This window comes from Amblyomma americanum, chromosome 1 (genome assembly GCF_052857255.1).
Source record: "Amblyomma americanum isolate KBUSLIRL-KWMA chromosome 1, ASM5285725v1, whole genome shotgun sequence".
Classification (NCBI taxonomy): Eukaryota; Metazoa; Arthropoda; class Arachnida; order Ixodida; family Ixodidae; genus Amblyomma; species Amblyomma americanum.
Genome location: NC_135497.1, coordinates 327,405,970 through 327,423,910, shown reverse-complemented (window position 1 = coordinate 327,423,910; position 17,941 = coordinate 327,405,970). Strand labels below are relative to the sequence as shown.

Sequence of the window (17,941 nt, the reverse complement as noted above, 5' to 3'; positions counted from 1 at the left end):
TGCGCGTGCCGGCGCTACTGCCTCCAAGAACGCATAAAGAAAAAAAACAATGGATCCAAAGGAAATCGTCGTACGATACCGCGTTACCACTGCTCCTTATGGGAACGCAGTCACGGCGCGTCTCGAACACGCGCGCTGTGGAACTCGAAGACTGCAAATGGACACTGTTAGAAAATTCTGTAAAACTACGGGAAAAGCTGAACGGCTCCCGTCCCGCACGTCGGCGTAATCGCCAAAGTGTAGTTTCGGTTTCGAAACGGGAACTGCTGCGCAATTCAGAAATGTGCAACTAAAGTGCGAAAGACTTGGTACATTCGTGCTATTATGCTCAGCGCTACACAGAGCGATTGCACGCTTATTATAAGCGTCACGCACTGTCAGGCTGTTCGTAAGCGCAAATAGCGTCTTTTATTCTTCGAAACATGATTGTCTTGCGGAGTGATACCACCCCTGGAGCCGCAGCACACAGCGCGGAGTGCCACAAAACGCGGCTGCTGATGCCACTAATGGCGCGTGAACAGCACGTCGTTTGACGGCGACTGCAGCTGTGTGCCAAACAAGACAGCATTTCTTGGCCGGACAAAGCAAGTGCTGCTCGTTTTCAAGGTATGTATACATTCAGCTTTTATCAGCGCTGCGATTATCAAGACAGCACTGTCAGTTGTCGCGGCGAACAACTCACTGTAGGGATCGGCAGCTGCAACGAGAGGAGAAAAAGAAACCATCCGAACGAGTTAGCGCGTACTGTCGCGTGAAATGCAAAGAAAACATATATGCATGCCCCAAAATGGCCCTCGCATCGGCGTATCAGTAAACCTGGCCAGCTCGAAATACAGCATGATCGAGTATCGTGGCTCGTTACCGTATACATGCGAAGCGCGGGCGCACATGGTTTCGATTCGCCGTATTGAAGTGACAAGGTGATGGGCACATGCTATACATACCGTTATTACATTTTTTTTTTTTTTGCGCCTGGGAGGTAATCCGCTCCTTATCCTGTCTTCGACAGATGAGGCAGCTATAGGACAACATGTACGCATTTTTATTTGTCTGCATAATTTCGTGAATCTATATACAAGTGAAACCATGTGACAAGTGAATCTCTTAGAATTGAACATGTCATTAAGTGCCTGCAATAGCTGAATCGAATTCATTATTTCAGTAATTAATTAATGTATTAATTAAGTGAAGTGCAATACTCGTCTCCAAGCAAATTGAAACAATTAAATTGAAATATTCTGCCGAATTCACTGAGCCGATTTTTCATGTTTGAGCATTATTTTTATTGTTCTTGATACTAATTATACATTGTTTTGCCATTGTGGTGTTGTTGGTTGCTGCTGTTGCGCCTGTTTCTAAACATATTGAACCAATTATGATACTGCGGCTTGCATTGTTTTGTTTCTCACCCTAATATCTTTTGTACAAGACATATTCTTTATAGCAATGTGTAATGTGTATTTCCTTTGCCCCGTAAACCTGTATAATGATGTTGCAATATTTTAATATATACGTGCATTTATTTTTCCTGGAAAAACCTGCAGTTCAGCATTGTTCTTATGTATCACTTTGCAACCGCTCACTCCCCTCTCTTACTGCCTCTGCATGGGCCATGAGAGAACTTGAGTAAATTATAATAGCTAATGCAGATTTGAACTGAATAGGTTAATTTGGTTGTATTTCATTAATTAAAATGAATGATAAGGGTTGCCATTTTTGTAATACTGGTATATTTCCACTTCTGAATTTCCAAGTGTTCAATTGTTTTGTGTTTGGCACAATAAATGTTCAAGTTCTGACGCGGCTTCTACCACCGTTCTCGCCAGCACCAGAAAAATTTAATGAGCATAACATTTGAATTTTGTGTATTGGACCAAAGTTGTCATTTTAGTAGGTCTGCTATACATGTTCAAAGCAAGTGGTCATCAGTTCATTTTAGCATCTAGCGAAACCACCCAAACATACCCCCTTTATATGCCCTGAGGCAGTAACATTGTTTAAAAAAAAAGATGTGTGCATGTAATATAGCTCATCTAAATTTTATGCAGCTGACTACATGGGTCATTTCATGCCAAACGCACCAATGTTTGCTCATAACCCTCTTTGATTTTGGTCCAAAAATTTGTCTTTTTATTGAACTCACAAAAGAAATTTCTCTTAATATCGAATGAGAAAAAATTTTTCTCATCATCTGACAGCCCTTTGAATTTTCCAGACTAGTGCAAAAGTAGGTCTCCGTACAAAATTCATGATAAAATGTTTATTTTCTTTTTGGCCTCCAAAGTTTTTTTGGACAACTTATATGAGTTGTATTTTTTATCATGTGTCAAGACAATGCCTGCACAAGGTTTTTGTTTTTTGTAGTTTGTTTTTTAGCTCAAAATGCTTCATTTCGGAACTTTTTTTAAAAAGTCCACACGACATTTATGAGCTATATAAAACTTTTCATTGCCTCGCCAAAACATGTACTACATGGATAAATTGTTTACACTAAAATTAAACTGAATAACTTTCAGGAAAAAAGTTCCAAAGTTGCGAAAAAGTGCATTGTGCTGTGTATCCAGACAAAAATATGCTGTAGTGCTCAATGCAACGGTGCAAAATCAATTCCTCAATCAATCATCGATGCAAAGTGCTGAAAACACACAGTGAACAGGTGGTCTGTGAGATTATTGGGGCAGCTAGGATTATTCAGACTACGAGAACAATGCGTCAGCACACCGTCCCTACTGCTAACAAAAAAAGAACTTGAGCTGTCAAACGTGCACTGATTTTCACGACTGTGCAGGAGTGCGTGTGCCACACAGTGTGCAAGCCACGTGTCCTTGGAACATGTGGCGACTTTATGGAAGGGTATATGAAGTTCTGTATTTCTCAAAACAAACATTGCAAGTCAGCGCTTGTTGTGTCACCTTCTCATCTCGTGCACCCGTCTGTGTTCTGCACTGTTACTTGGGAGATGCTTTGGTGTGCTGTTTTTATAAAAGCCATGCTCTGCGAGGTGCGAGGACGGAATCTGGTGGCTCGAGGGGGCATCCACAAATGCGAATATGATCGCCTCGGGCGACCAGAGTCTTACCTTACGAAGGCCACATCACGACACCTTATCAGCTTCTCACATGAGCAGATGCTGCACAAAGGAGACCCTCTGGGTTCCGGAAAGTGCAGTTCAGAAAAAAAAAGTCCAACTTGATCACAAGTTTGGAATGGCTGGCTGTTCTGGTTAAAGGTATATGTGCATTGCACTGTTTTAAACATGCATCTCTCAGTACTGTTCTTGTTTAACTCTTATCATTCTCAGAAACAGAGGGCATAGTGTACTTGATCCCCTTGAATTGTGGCTATGTTTACAATGGTAAAACTGGCAGGTGTGCCAATGAGAGGTTAAAAAAGCGCCATTATGATGTGAACAAAGCTGTGAGGGAGAATTTGATGATTCACTGTCGTGATTACGATCATTTGCCAGATCCTGAGAGCTGTGTGCTGGAATTCATGCGCTGTATTGTGCTAGACAGACACAGAGAAAAGTTGATGTTTGAGATAACCAAGGCTACGAAAATTTTAAAATAACCACAATCATTGTGGTAGCGCACCTTTTGTGTCACTCACACTCACTAAGAAAGAGTTCGTGTGGTTAAATGCCCCATAATCAATTTTTCTTTTGTTTTTAACGCGTCCAGTGTGAATATGTAAGGCATACCTTGTTCATTGTTTTTTTTGGGGGGGGGGCGCAATGTATATATTTGACATGGTTTGCAGTAAACCTTCTTGAAAGACAGCGTTTGTGCCATCGTATTGTTTCGTCGCCCTTGTCTGTGCTATATTGTCATGATTATTTGACCTCCAGCTACCAAATTAAAAATGACATATTTGATGCCACCAACACACTGAAATGGTGATTTCGGGGCAAAATGCGGCAGAACCGCATATCCAATGGCCACCATTTTGCTCTTGTTTGAAAACTGCCGCTCTTCCCTACATTTAGGTATTACTTAGTATGGGGAAGTTCTCTAGGAATATCTGCATTCTGCCATTTTCTGCGGCCTCTACAAGGGCCTCTAGAGTGCCTGGCATGCGCATCTCAAATGCAGTTTTTTCCACTTCGTGTTTTTGCCAACTTGATTACCCTTACAGATGTTTTCATTATGCTTTTGTGGTGCAATTTCAATTAAACTTACACTGTCGAGATCAGAAAGAACTGAACCATGGAGCTATGCTATATTTTTGTAGCTCGGTCGAACATATCAAATTTTAATGTCACCTAATTATATTTCGTAATTATGATGCTTTAACAAAATTGAACATTTCTGTATGATGTTGTACCTCAATAACAATACAAATAGCATAGCTTTGCATGGTTGAGGGAAAGTGTCTGAACAACCTGTAATAAATTACGTAATTAGGCTTCAGTTATTTTTCCATAATATGAAAACCGATTTAGATGTTCTGAAACTAATTACATGTTCGAAAATAGAAGGAAGTATTACATATCCACAGCTAATTTCTTTACGTTATATCTTGTAATAAACATTTTCATTTTTAAGATCCACATCTTCCCTTTAGCCTCGAGATCGTTAACCAGCCTGCTAGACCGTATGGATCCTTGCTTTAAAAATTCACATTCTAAAATTTCCTTTTTTGTTCTAGGTATTTCTTGAAGACAGCACAGAAGTTGATGAGGAAAGCTTTAAGTACATGCAAGAAAACTTTGGTGGCAATTTGGGCTGCACATTCATACTTGGCTCCAGTGCTTTCACTTCAGATCGTTTCAATGCAGGTATGATGCTTTCAGTGCATGCAACACTCTGTCGCTATTCATAAGCACATGCACCACCTATCTTCTGGCCAAGGTAAATTTCAAGCCCTGGTACTCAGAGGATTCACAGATGAGGCTGACAACATAACATTTCTCGAGTGTGCATTGAAGTGTGTTGTTACACATTGCTTTGCATTCATTAGGCTGGTATGGCTTGTGATCCCGAAGCTGCACATGGGCTAAGAGAGATGTCTTAGTGCAGGGCTCCGAAATAATTTCAACCATCTGGGATTCTTTAATATACAGGCACTGGCATCGCACAGAATGCGCACCTTTTGCATCAGTAGAGTTATGCGGCTCTATGGGTCTGACCTGACTAATATGCATTCTTATTATACCCTGATGTACACAAACGGCAGGCATGTTAATTATGAAGTAATTTAGATTTGCTATCAGTATATGTGATAACTTGAAGCAAGCATTAGCCTGAGCATCAAGTTTATTCTAGGCTAACGATGGGGTCAAGTGATCAACAGCATCTGTTTAGAGTGGTGGACTGTAGTGGTTTAACTGTATTTACCAAACTATGTGCACAAACAGTTCTGCTTTAATAAATTTTTTCTCATGACTGGTAAATCTTGAAGCAAGCAAACTGCATGCCAAGGATGCATTGTATTGTTGTCTGCATTGTTGTAGCCACTACACCTAGTTATATTGAGTGAGAAGATCCGTGAGTTTTGATTAAGAGCCCTGCTACTGCACTATGACACCAGAGCTCCGATGTGATGGTTGTACAGTCATTGACAAAAGTTTGCATAATGCAGATTGGCCGAAAAAAAAATAGCATTACCTCGCTAGAAAGTCGGCTATTCATTCCAGCAAATGGAGCACGCATATGTCATCATGCGTGTGTACTTTTCATTGCCGTGCTTTGCCTGGCTACACCGGAATACATTTATTGCCACGAATCTGCAACACACAGGCTTTTGTGTATGACTGTACATGTGAACAAGCTGTGTAAGAAAACCAGAAAAATTATAACATAGTGCTATAGTTGCTATACTTTTCTCTGGACCAAGACGTCTCTCAGAGAAAAAATTAAAGGTGAAAAAAGGAAAGGCACTAGAGTTTGGCATACTGTCATCCCAAGCTTGATTGTATCCTTTTCTATTTCGAAGAAAGGAAAGTGCTACAGAAATGAGTGGAAAGCAGGTTGAGTGTAATGAGAAATGCCAGTGTAGTCATAATCTGAAAAGAGAGCTGGAGCAATTTCTGCCAAGCAAAACTTGTACTATCACAATATTATTTTGGTGTGGCTGCTGTTATTAGCTTTTTTCAAATGACTGCACCTGCTTGACATAAGGCCAGAGTAAATTAAGCAAAGGCAGCTACAAAAAGCAAAGCTGCATCCTGCTCATATAATTGACTTCTGCTGCCCCTATGTTGGACACAGCAAACCACATGTCCTTGCTAAAGCAGCTCATTGTAATTATTTAAAGGCGCCCAAAACACACACAAGAGAAGATAATGGGACGGAGTGCCACTCACAACTCTGTGAGTGGTCAAAGGTCAACGAGTTCAAAGGTTTGATTCCTGGCCATTGCAGCCAAATTTAAAAAGGGTAAAATAGAAAACCGCCAGTACACTGTGTGATGCCAGTACACATTAAAGTTCCCTAGGTGGTCAAATCATCTGAAGCTCCCCACCACAACATTTCTCATAAAGCATGGTCAATGACCTAGGCAGGCAAAGTAGAGCAGTGCATCTAAAAATAATATGCAGAAATGTGGTTAAGATTGGAGCTGTAAGGAATGCACCTACTTTGGACAGTTAGTGACTGCAGACCTGGATTATGAGAGTAAAATAACTAGGAGAATAAGAATGGGGTGGAGTGCACTTGGCAGGTACTCTCAGGTGATGAATGGCAGTTTACAAGCATTTCTGAGGGAAGTAACAGCCATATCTGTACTCTCCTATGGGGCAGAAGTGTGGAGGCTAACAAGTTCGGTGAACTTAAATTCAGGGCAATTCAGTAAGCTATGGAAAAGAAACTGATAGCTGTAACATTCGGTGACAGAATGAAACAGGTGGTATTTGCCTACAACTGCTAAATAATTTATAACTGAATTTTTTCTCTAATGTATTTCGGTTTCATTGACCGAACGAAGACTCTGACGTCAAGTGAGAAATCATTTTTGTCATTTCAGGGGTTGGAAGAAGCTGGATTAAATGTCGTAGTGAATTAAATCTACATATCTGCTGATTATGTTAGCTTTTCTAGTTGATCACGTGACCAAAACATCAACTTGATGTCACAGTCATCGTTTGGTCGATGAAGCCGAAACAGCATGGGAGAAGAAATTCAATTATAAATTATTTAGCTGTTGTAGGTTTAGTACCATCTGGTAATCCATGTATTCCATGTCTGATGCATCATTTGAAAAAAGAAAACACGTAATAAAATTAGTTGTCTATAGTCCTTAAAGGGTAGTGCTACAAGGGCTAGCATAACAGGAGACGAAGTCAGGAAGGCAGATGAAATTAGAAAGTTTTGAGGGTTAAAGTGGCCGCAGATGGCACAAGACAGGGTTAATTGGAGGGATATGGAAGAGGTTTTTGTCCTGCAGTGGACATAGACTGATGGTGATGATGATGATACATCACGCTGGACTATCCGACTTGATCAAAAATATGGGGCAGAGGTTTAAATGATTCTAATTGCTGTGCAATAAATTCCATCTTGCAATTTGTTCGGCTGCTGTAGGTACTGGTATTGTTGCCACTCAACTCCTTTGCCAAGTCTGATTTCATTTGAATTTACAGAGGAGCCTTTAACGTCGTCCCCCCAGCCATCACTGGAAGCTTTTCAGTCATTGACGATTTCATAGAACTCCCTGTCTCATGAAACTCTAACAGCCCTGAGTGCACCAAATCCACTTGACCGAAGTCAATATCAAGAAGTAGTAAGACTAATAGCAACAGCAATGTGCAAAGCGGCCTCAAGGCCAACTGCAAAGCAAATCCGGTCAGTGGCCAATCGTGTCGGCCAGAAATATTCGTCAGCACTCTGTGACGCACTGTCCACCTCTTCAGGGGGTAAAACGTTTCATGGACTTGCTTACAAAATTAAGTGCCGAATTGAAAACGCAAGGCGCGGATGTAAGCGCCTTTCTGAGGAATTGTGCGGAGGGCCTCTGAAGAGGGCAACAGCAAGGACAACTTATGGCTGCACAGAATGGCAGCCACCAGTCACTGCCATAGACTTCAATGATTGTGAGGAAGCAAAAAAAATGCTTCTTGCTGAAAGCTCTAGAGGAGCAAAACATTCCTCTGCAAGAAGAACTCTTGATGCGTGCTTATGCAGCAATTCGAGCGACCATCAACAGTAAGGGCAAGCGAGCTTGTGATGTACAGAAAGAGTGGCCCTTGCTGTTCACGCAACGGCACTTCCTGGCCCATATTAGAAGGCATGTATGCAACTGTATTTGCAAGCTGCATGTCAGTAAATTGAAGTGTTGTTTGAGGTTTCAGGAAAAGTAACTGTTGCTGAGTGTGTGTTAAAGTAATGCTGGATGCCGAATGTGCAGGGTAAGCCACGTATTGGATTAGGGCACTTCTACTACCAGATGCAATGTCAAAGAATAACTTCCAACAATTAGTGCAATAACTGTTTAAGTAATAAGGAATCCATAAATTACAGGCTGTGAGCATTCATTATCATGTCTGAAAAGTGAACAAAATTAAAAAATTGGGTTAAAATTTTACTTAATTTGAAACTCGGTGCAACAGTAGTTAATATAGTCGGGAGTAGACTGCACCTATGGGTAACGGAGTGGATTCCAAGAGAAGACAAGCATAGCAGGGGGCGCAGAAAGTTAGGTGGGCGGATGAGAAGTTTGCCGGGTACGGTGGTCACAGTTGACAAAGGACAAGGTTAAATGTAGAGACATGGGAGAGGCCTTTGCCCTGCAGTGGGTGTAGTCAGGCTGATGATGATGATGACTGCACCTGGTGCAGTTGCCTTTGTAAGTCTGTCGTGCTGCCTTCTGAGAGCCTTACCTTGCAGTACAAGATCAACAATTTTTGCAGTCCATTTATTCTTGTTGTTGATAGTATGTCGCAGTAGGCATGAGGTATTAGTGTGGTCATGCATATAAGTGTATACCAGATATTTCAGGGAAGCCCGCATGTTAACTAGTTAGGTGCATAACTAAGTTCTGATAAAACTGTCACAGTTAGCACCTGGTTGCAATTAGAGATTTCTAGCTGGTCATTACTGAGAGCCATGTCAATTTTTAGAATTTTGAAACACGATTACCTTTGGCGCTGTGACATGGAAAGTTTGGCTATTTCGAATGTATAGTTACGTGCACAAGAGGGATTGGTTTGTCTGCATGCATTTCAAAAGTGCTTGTATCTTGGCATGATCTAGCTAAAATTTTCTGGGCCACAGCATCTAGAGTAATCGTGTTTTCGAAATTCAAACACTGATATGGCTCTTACTAATGACCGGCTACAATTTTTAATTACTGCCAGTTGCCTGACTGCGATAGTTATGAATTTAATTATCAGAAATTATTTAACCAACTTACTAGCAGACTTTATTCACCTGTTTGCATTTCCCGCTTACACTGGTATTATTCTGCCGCAGAAAGTCTTCATAACTCAAAAAGCCGATTTTTAAAAATTAGTGGCAGGCTTCCCTGAAACACATTGCATATGACCATCAATTTCGCACCAAGATGGCAGGGCCAAAAAATGAAGGGGTAATGCATGACACAAAGAAGAGAGGGCATACCCTGTAGATGTTGATAAATTGGTCAGCACTGGATCGTTAGGTTGAAAAGGGTGAATGTATTGTGCAAGCACACAAATTACCTTTCACTCACTGTTATGGTTGTTTTCAGCAATGTCAAGAAGGCTTTACAGCTAAACATCATTTTTTTTTAGGCTAACGGACACGCAGCTAGAAGGATTATTTGTCAATCAAGAAATTGCAGACCTCGAGGTCTTGTATGCATTCCTGCGGCACAGCCTGAAGGGAGACGAGGCACTTCAATGGCTCCTTATGACAGACAGGGCAGGACATGGGCCGTCCAAAAGCTCTGCTCAGTGGGGTGTTCCCATTGCTGTGCATTTTCTTCAAGGAAAAGACAGAGTTCCTATTTAGTGTTTTTTAGGTGAGATTATTGCGGGGATGGATATTTGGTAGCCTCTCAGCATTAACATAATTTCTGCTTTATGACCGTAGATGAAACTTTCACATATCTCTGTAAAATTCTAGAGCACTTGCTCCATCATTTGAGTTCACAGAAATTGTAGCCAGTGGCAACGAAAAATTAACAATTAACATGCGTCATTGTTCCAGTAGAATTTTATGGGCACCACCTCAAAGTTTACCGAAGTGCAAAAAGCTGTGAACTTTCCTTTTTGTAGTCCTGCTGCTGCAATTAGCCAGGTGTTCATTATTCCTGTGATTCTTCAGCACACTTGTTACCTGTGTGCCCTTGTGTTGAACATGCAGTTTCCTTATATTCATCTGCTTATGATAATGGCTTCTTACCTCCACAGACGTCACCCTGTGTTTCTGAACTGATTAGTGACCTGCCTCCTACACCAATGGTGGTTGTACTTGGTAAGATTTTAATAATTTTCTGAATGCTTTGAGCAGAGTATAACCTTCTAAAAAGCATGGAAGTATGAAACCTCATTGATCACAAAGAATTAGAGCGTGGTAACGAAGGAGGTTGTTGTGAATTACCCTGTATGTCAGACTCAATGCAGCTTCAAGAATTCGATGAGGCATGCCAAGCAAGCTAAATTAACCATCCGCATGCCACAGTCTTCTCTTTGAGATTGTACCTGGCAGCATAACCCGCTGCTAGAACCTTGTTAGTGTAGCTATAAAATTCAGGTTTGTGGCCTATAATATTAACTTGAGAATATCGCATGCATTGCCATTCATCCATCTGCTCTTGTCCGTTGCTTTATAAATACCTTCAGTGTCTAGCATTTGCATCTACATAGAGGTGCCGTCATATTTTTTTTGTGAGCTGTGCTGACATGACCAGCTATGTGAGAAAGATTTGTATGCCTCATGTTCATATTATCATGCTAAAAATTATTCTTCTGAGCTGTAGCATTAAAAAAAAACGAATTGCTCCACAATTGCTAATATTTAATCCGAACTCAGTTTTTGATGCAGTCGTTGATAATTTTCTTTTCAGGCACAAGCATCTTTGACTGTGATTGTACGTGCATTGTGACACTCGACGGAGCAAAGTGCTTTGAAGGGCTGAGCTTTCTGGCCGCCGTGGAGACCCTGTATGCTGCGTACTTTTGTCTCAACATGAAATACAATCAAGAAGTACAAGCCACATTGGAATTCATTCAGAGGTAACCACATAAATTTTTCTCTTGTGTATAGACAAGTTTTTATCATATCTATCTCTTTATGACTGTTGCAGTATATACTCAGTAAGACGTGAGGAAAAAAATAGCATGTAAACTGCATATGCCTGGCATCCCTCCTGCAGCATCTCGACATTGTTCCGATTCACTGTGCACGTGCATTTTGTGCATAGTTTGACAACCTTAATAACACGAACTGATGGGCGAGTTGGTCTAACACTATGGTGAAACAGTGCAGTGGCACACGGACAAAAAAAGAAAGTAACTACTAATCTTCACTAGGTGGCTGGATGGCACATTCTCTCATATGAGCTGAGCATACGTGAAGCCACTGGAAGTTGGATGGCTTGTGTCAGAAGACGGAAGGCTGCTGTGCTTTTCATTGAATGCAACCACAGCTTTCATCCTTTCGTACATAGTTTTTATGCCACTCTCTGGTGGCAACTGCTGTTGTATCACAGAAATAAGAAATATGAACACGAGAAATATGAGCATCGCTTGTCATACCTTCCAGTTTCAGGGAAATCCAGGAAAATATCCATGCAAATGCTGCGGTAAAGAGGTGCTTGCATAGCACTCTGCGTTCTTTTCTTCAGAGTGCAATGGAGTACTAGTAGAATGACAATGAGGCTAAGGTCATCTTATAACTGAATTTTCGCATAGCAGAGAATAGGCGAACCATGATAGAAACCAGGGCACCCGTCCTTTGAACAGCCGCTCGATTTTAAATACTTCAAATATACAGCGCTAGAAGTTGCAAACAGCCGATGTCTCCTGACATCGATGGTGGATGAAGATGTTCATTGCTTTAAGCGTTCATTAAACTACCGGACATGCCTATAGCACAGCCAAGTTTATCTAGCGGCACCTACCTGAAGCACGCAAAATAGTTTTTGGGCTAGTCATGAGCTAAAGGAACGACTTGTGAGAACGATGAATATTTACGGCAGCATGTGCCATTTTAGATATGTGCAGCGCGAGAGAAATGGCCAACAGGAGAGAGTGGTAGAGGACATGCGCTGCTTTAAGCCAACTGCACCAAGCCCCATGAATAAAAGCCCATTCAGGCATAGTACTTTATCTGCTACAATACAAAGCAGTACTTGATACCCTCTTGTACCAGGACACCACTGACGTCACATTGGGTAGTAGGTACATCCTCTGTCGGCTTCGCTCAAAAGAATACAACTTGGCAAAGTGGTTGGCTAGCTGCGGAAGTTTTCCACTTACTACATGACAATAAAAATCAGCGTTTGCAACCTGGTAACTGCAACATAATAAGCGGTATCACGCAAATTAGAACTTGAATACTAAGCAAAACTTCATGCTGGGCTTCGTGGTGCATATTATTAGACGGGTATATTGTAGTGCAACAGGACAACACAGAGCCTAGGAGACAAGGCTCTAGATTGCCTGTAGCGCTGTCATGTCGTCGGCTCTCCTACTTGTTGTTCCGTTGCACTCTGAAGGCCCCTTCTTCCTGAAATGTCTTTCTCAAAAACTTTTCTAGTCTTCTTGCATAGTTGATTGTGCAACAACCACGCATTGTTGTGAAAAAAAGACAAAAGTGACGGAAAGACGAAATGTGTAATGAATGATGCGAAACGGAACCCCTCAGAACTTTGCTGATGTCCCATTCAGTGTACTGTGAAAGGCTGGCTTCTGGCACAAGCCCATTCACTTACAGTGACTTCATGCTCAGGCATCTTTTGCATCATTCAGCCCCTTAGTGGAGACCAGTGGATGTAACGCACTGATTTGCTAATGTACAGGAGTGCTACGCCCTTTCTTTGCTTTGTTTGCATGCCATTGCAATGTTTCACCATTGTGTTAAGACGACCTGCCAGGCAATGTGGTTTAATTACAGAATAATGTAAAGTTGGCTGCACCTTATTCGGAGTCTTTTCTGTAGCCCTACATCAACTTTTTGCAAAGAAAATGTGTGCAGGATTTTCATTTCGCATTTTCCAAGCTGTCATTTGCTGTGCTTGAGGTCACAATAAAATTTAAGAACGCGTTGCTTTCCATTTATGTTGAAAGAGTAATGTGGTGCATTGGAAATAACGTTCCATATTGCAATTTAATAACGTAAGTCGAAGTGCTACATCTAAGATGAAATTTCAGGCTCGTATCATCTACTTGAGACGTATATTCTGCTGGTGTGAATGCTACGGGATAGCCAACTCTTGAAGCTGCATAATAATGTCTAAATGTTCAGTATAATATTGAAGTGCGTACTTTTGTAATATGCATCTCTATGTTTAGCTATCAGATTACATGATTTTTGCTACCATTTTCAGGATGAAATGCATAAAGACAATGGACTGGTAAAACAAACTGAAGTTTATGTAGGAAGGTGTAATGGGCAAATGCCTTGACTTCGGTACTAAAAATCTATACCCTCTATAGGTGTCTTGTTTGCGATGAATGCTTCTTCTATTAACTAAAAGAATAAGGAAACAGCCACTCACCTAACTGCACTTGAGCACCCTGCTTATGATTAACGTCATCGTTAGCTAGATTTTCAAGCTCATCACAAGTGTTCGGAGGTACATTTCGCTGTCAGTCTGGATGCTTAACTGTCTGTAATCATCCTCAAGATGTCTTTTCTGTTCTTTGAAACAAGTATAACAGGACTTTCGTAAATGAAAGAAATGCTTCACAGTTGTGATTTTTTCTGTAAGAATCAAACATCTGTCATTTCCTTATGTTGGTGTCTCATGTTCAAGGAACATGGCAAAGAAAGGAAAAGTAAATGTGTGGGAATGTGTGCCCCAGCATAGGTATCACAGGCTTATTCCAATAATTAAAGTGACAAAAAAATACCAAAGGTACCAAAGGCCAATAATATACCAAATCAAAAAATATACCAAAAGCCAAAAAAAAGCCGAAGGTAAAAACCCTGTCCACTGTGTTTTTGTATGCTAATTGAAAATATGCCATTCAATTTCATTATGTTATGTAATACGTAAGATTTTGGAGAGAAATTGTAAGAAATTTTGCTGGAGGAATTTTGTTAAAAGGCATGCCATTCATTTGTAGTGATGTCAGGGAATGCAATAAGGGTAAAATTATCATCTTGCTTATCATAGATATTAAGTTGTTGGTGTTTGAAGTTGCCACTTCAGAAACGGGAAGGCAAGCGTGTACATATTCTTGTTTTTAAAATGGCAACACAAGAACCTTATAACTCAAGTTTTATGATAGGCAGGATGATTTTACCTTTTGTTGATGTCAAGACAAAAATAATAGCATGCGTTTCAGCAAGTTTTCTGCAGCAAAATTTCTTAGTTTCTCTCCAAAATCTTACTTAACATATAAGTGCACAAGCACTAGATGTCTATAAAATTCAGTTGCATATTTGGAATCACCGCGTAGAAACACGTTCCATGGAATTTTCATAGTTGTGACTATGATTGGAAATTTTTTTTCTAAGACCAGCTTCCCTGCTTACATGGGTTGCATGTGACATCACAGATGCCATGATTGAGTCCAAGGCGTAGCTTCTGCAGTGCAGGTCAGAGCAGGCGGTAACACGTGGATTTAAAAATGCTCAGGTTTCCGCAGTGACTGTTTTCAAACATGGAGCTGCTATGACGGTGCAACACATGTACAGTGATTTATAACTAGGAATCAGTGATTATACTGCAGTTCACTCCTCACATGTCGAGGCTATTGTTCGGTTCATGAAGTATAAATAGCATCAAGAAAAAATATGATTATAAATAATTTAGCTGCAATAGGGAAATACTACAAGGTAATTCATATATACTAATGCCTAATACATGATTTGAAAAAAGAAAACATGCAAGCAATATTTTGGTATCTGCTGTTCTTGAATTCATGTTGGGCATGGCTTATGTAAGCCTGCAGTTTAGCAAGGCAGCTAGGAAAGAATATTTATTTTCATATTCTTACCGCCCTTGAGCCGGCCCTCCTCGAGAGATGAGTTGTAATTTAATGTGCTGTAGTTGCAAAGTAAGTCTTGGGAAAGGTGCTTGTTTTTTTCTATTCTCCACACCCAGCAAGAGTTGTGCTAAAAGACGGCATGCACACACGTGCGCTCAACCTGTCTGCTTATTGTGTATCGTGCTTTAGGGCAGTTCTTCATGGCCTTCCTGAAATCTTGAAGGCTAGCATTTATGTGACTATGGCTCAGTTAATAACTTTCTTAAGCTACATTAATCATTTGGCTCAGTATTAAAATCAGAGCTCAACTGCATTGGCTAGTCATGTGTAAGATCCCTAGTTTTTGAAAAAAAACCCGCTGATTTTAGCATTTCTGTGCAATGGTGGGCTAGCAGCCACATTATCTTTTTTGGACGATATTGTGTCTTCAGTAATCAGTACGATGACGTAACTATACGAATGCTATTGTTTGTCACGTGACTTATCATGAAGGGTACAACCTGGCAATGAAAAAAGTTCAGCTGATGTTTTGATATATTTGCTACCGTTCTGCTCATGCAAACTAGTACAAGTTTGCATGAGCTTGGGACAAGCTATAGTATTTCTGAAGCCACGACAAATCATCACTGATAAAAAGTCACTCTGAGCATTGCTGGACACTTGTAAATCAATATTGATGTCTCCAACAATAGCCTTGCCATCAGTTTGGGATAATTCCATTAAAATTGTCTAAATATTCAATGAAACAGGGTATTTTCCCTGCTGGTGGTCTGTAGACAAGTACCACAACTGCATCATTACATCTTAAAGTGATTATTTCATAAACGCTTTTAAGTGTAGAAAATTCCTGTAGCACTGGCAGCAATGCTCTCACTCACATTCTTGTATGAGGTTTACAGCACGGGCACCTGCCAAAAGCAGTACTACCATATATGCACAAATGCAGCACGAGTTTATTCTTAAAATCATATGCTTCAGAAATCACTTCACGTTATATTGGATCCAAGGTATGAATACAGAGCAATTTTTTTTCTAACTTTTTTACACCCATAGCGAGCTCACCCAACAGACTATTGAGCTGCGAGAGTAAGCCAACTTTTTGGTGGCCAGGAACGTGGAAAGGAAACCGTGCAGACTACTGAGAAAGAATAGAAGGCACTGAAAGAGCCTTGAGTAGTAGGGAAGGAAAAAAATTGCTAACAAGCACAGAACTGTGCCGCATGGACCATGAAGCAGTGACAAAAGGAAGCGATGGCATGCGAGCCGCTGCTGTAAGGCCGCGGAGAATATTGCAGATTCTTCATATGGAATTCACAGAATTCAAAACTTTTTCTTAAAATTAGAAGCTTAGGCATGAGGCAGCAACAGCACTGTACTGCTGTGCAGCAACAGCACGCACAAGGCATATCTCTGGCACCAGAAATTTGCTGTGTAAAGCATGCTAAATCAGAATGCAGTGAGTAACTGCAGTATTGCTATTGCTGTTGCCTGCCTAATGCTGGAGGCATTTGCTTTCTTGGCATCACAGCATCTCTTCCTCCATGTTTTGTGATGCGTGGTTTTTCTTGAAAAGCTAGTATAACCATGTAAATGATGTTAACATGAACCCTTATTTCCACAGAAGTGGCGCGAAGAGCAAAGGCAGATCTACATTTAGACGCCCTATAATTCTGCACGTCTTAATTCGGATGATCTAGCTTCTTAATATGTCTTATTCTTTTCAGGCAACTAGTGGGCATGAACCCAGAGGAAGGGAGCCGGCAGTTGAACCGGAGGATCACCTCAGTCCACCCAAAAGTGCACAGTGCCCTTCAGCAGCTTGACAAATTAAAAAAAAAGTGGCAAGATTGCATGTCTCGGATTTAGTGTGTTTGTGAACTTTGAACTTTCATTTCAGATTTATTGCGTAGCTCAGATTACGAACTCTGATATCGGAAGTTAGATATTGGAAATTAGATTCGATTTTCAAGTACATGCATAATGTATATCATTTGATGTGTAGCTTGTTTTTGCTATTTTTGTACCTTTTTGTGTTCATAATTAAAACTGTTTCAAACTAATTCACTTCTATGCAATTTTATCACTTCCTAGATTGTGTTTGAAGGAGGTGCAAAATACCACACGCAAGCTATTTACTTTCAAAGTGTGTTCATTTTGATACGTAATCTGTGTGCAGAAAAATTTGTTTGCATGCTACAAACATGACACATTTACCATGCATAGCATGCCTCTTACCTGAACGTGGGCCTGGCTCCGATCAGAAAATACAGGAGTGTAATATTGCGTATCATGTGCCATCAAGCATTAAACAGCATGTGCTCAGTCAGCTTTCAAAGATGAACATGGGCTGCTCATAAATGCTACGGGACATGCATATGTTAGCATCTTTGCAGTGGAGAGCATGAGAACAGAACGTGATATGTAGTCATATAACACAGATCCTGTCATGTTAACTTGGTTACAGCACGCATGCTATACATTGTTGTGATGGTTGGTGTTATGTTGACATAATAACAGCACATACACCGTGGCATACAGAACATTTGACATCATAACAGGGTGCGTAGCGTGTGTGTGCTAACCTTGTTGCCGCAAAATGCACCGCACCACTTTACCACGGGGTGTGTGCACAACGGAGTGGTGCAGCACATGTTGCGGCAAAAAGGTTAGCGGCCACATGTCCTGTATTTATGCGGGATTTTTTCTTACAGTGGAGGGTAACTCCGCTTCGAAACCCAACTTGTCCTAGAGGCTATTTGCTGAGAGGGTCTAGTTCGCAAAATACAGAGGCGCATACAGGGGTCACGGCCGTACAAAGTGAAAAAATGGGACGAGTGCTCCTAGCATTCATTTCCAATTTTGTCC

At 40.8% G+C, this 17,941-nt stretch overlaps 1 protein-coding gene across 1 annotated transcript; it reads left to right on the top strand.

The window, feature by feature from the left end:
• Positions 1–381: 381 nt before the first annotated feature.
• LOC144115473 (uncharacterized) lies at positions 382–17,125 on the top strand. Its single transcript, XM_077649874.1, has 5 exons — positions 382–606; positions 4,648–4,777; positions 10,328–10,391; positions 10,984–11,152; positions 16,801–17,125. Exons 2-5 carry the CDS (start codon positions 4,676–4,678, stop codon positions 16,940–16,942), a joined length of 477 nt encoding a protein of 158 aa, XP_077506000.1. The 5' UTR covers positions 382–606; positions 4,648–4,675; the 3' UTR covers positions 16,943–17,125.
• The last annotated feature ends 816 nt before the right edge of the window (positions 17,126–17,941 follow it).

Coding starts and splice junctions, on each gene's coding strand:
- LOC144115473 (XM_077649874.1), top strand. CDS start 4,676: ATGAGGAAAGCTTTAAGTACATGCAAGAAAACTTTGGTGGCAATTTGG. Junction 10,392..10,983: donor ACCAATGGTGGTTGTACTTG/GTAAGATTTTAA, acceptor TTTTCTTTTCAG/GCACAAGCATCTTTGACTGT. Junction 11,153..16,800: donor ACATTGGAATTCATTCAGAG/GTAACCACATAA, acceptor TATTCTTTTCAG/GCAACTAGTGGGCATGAACC.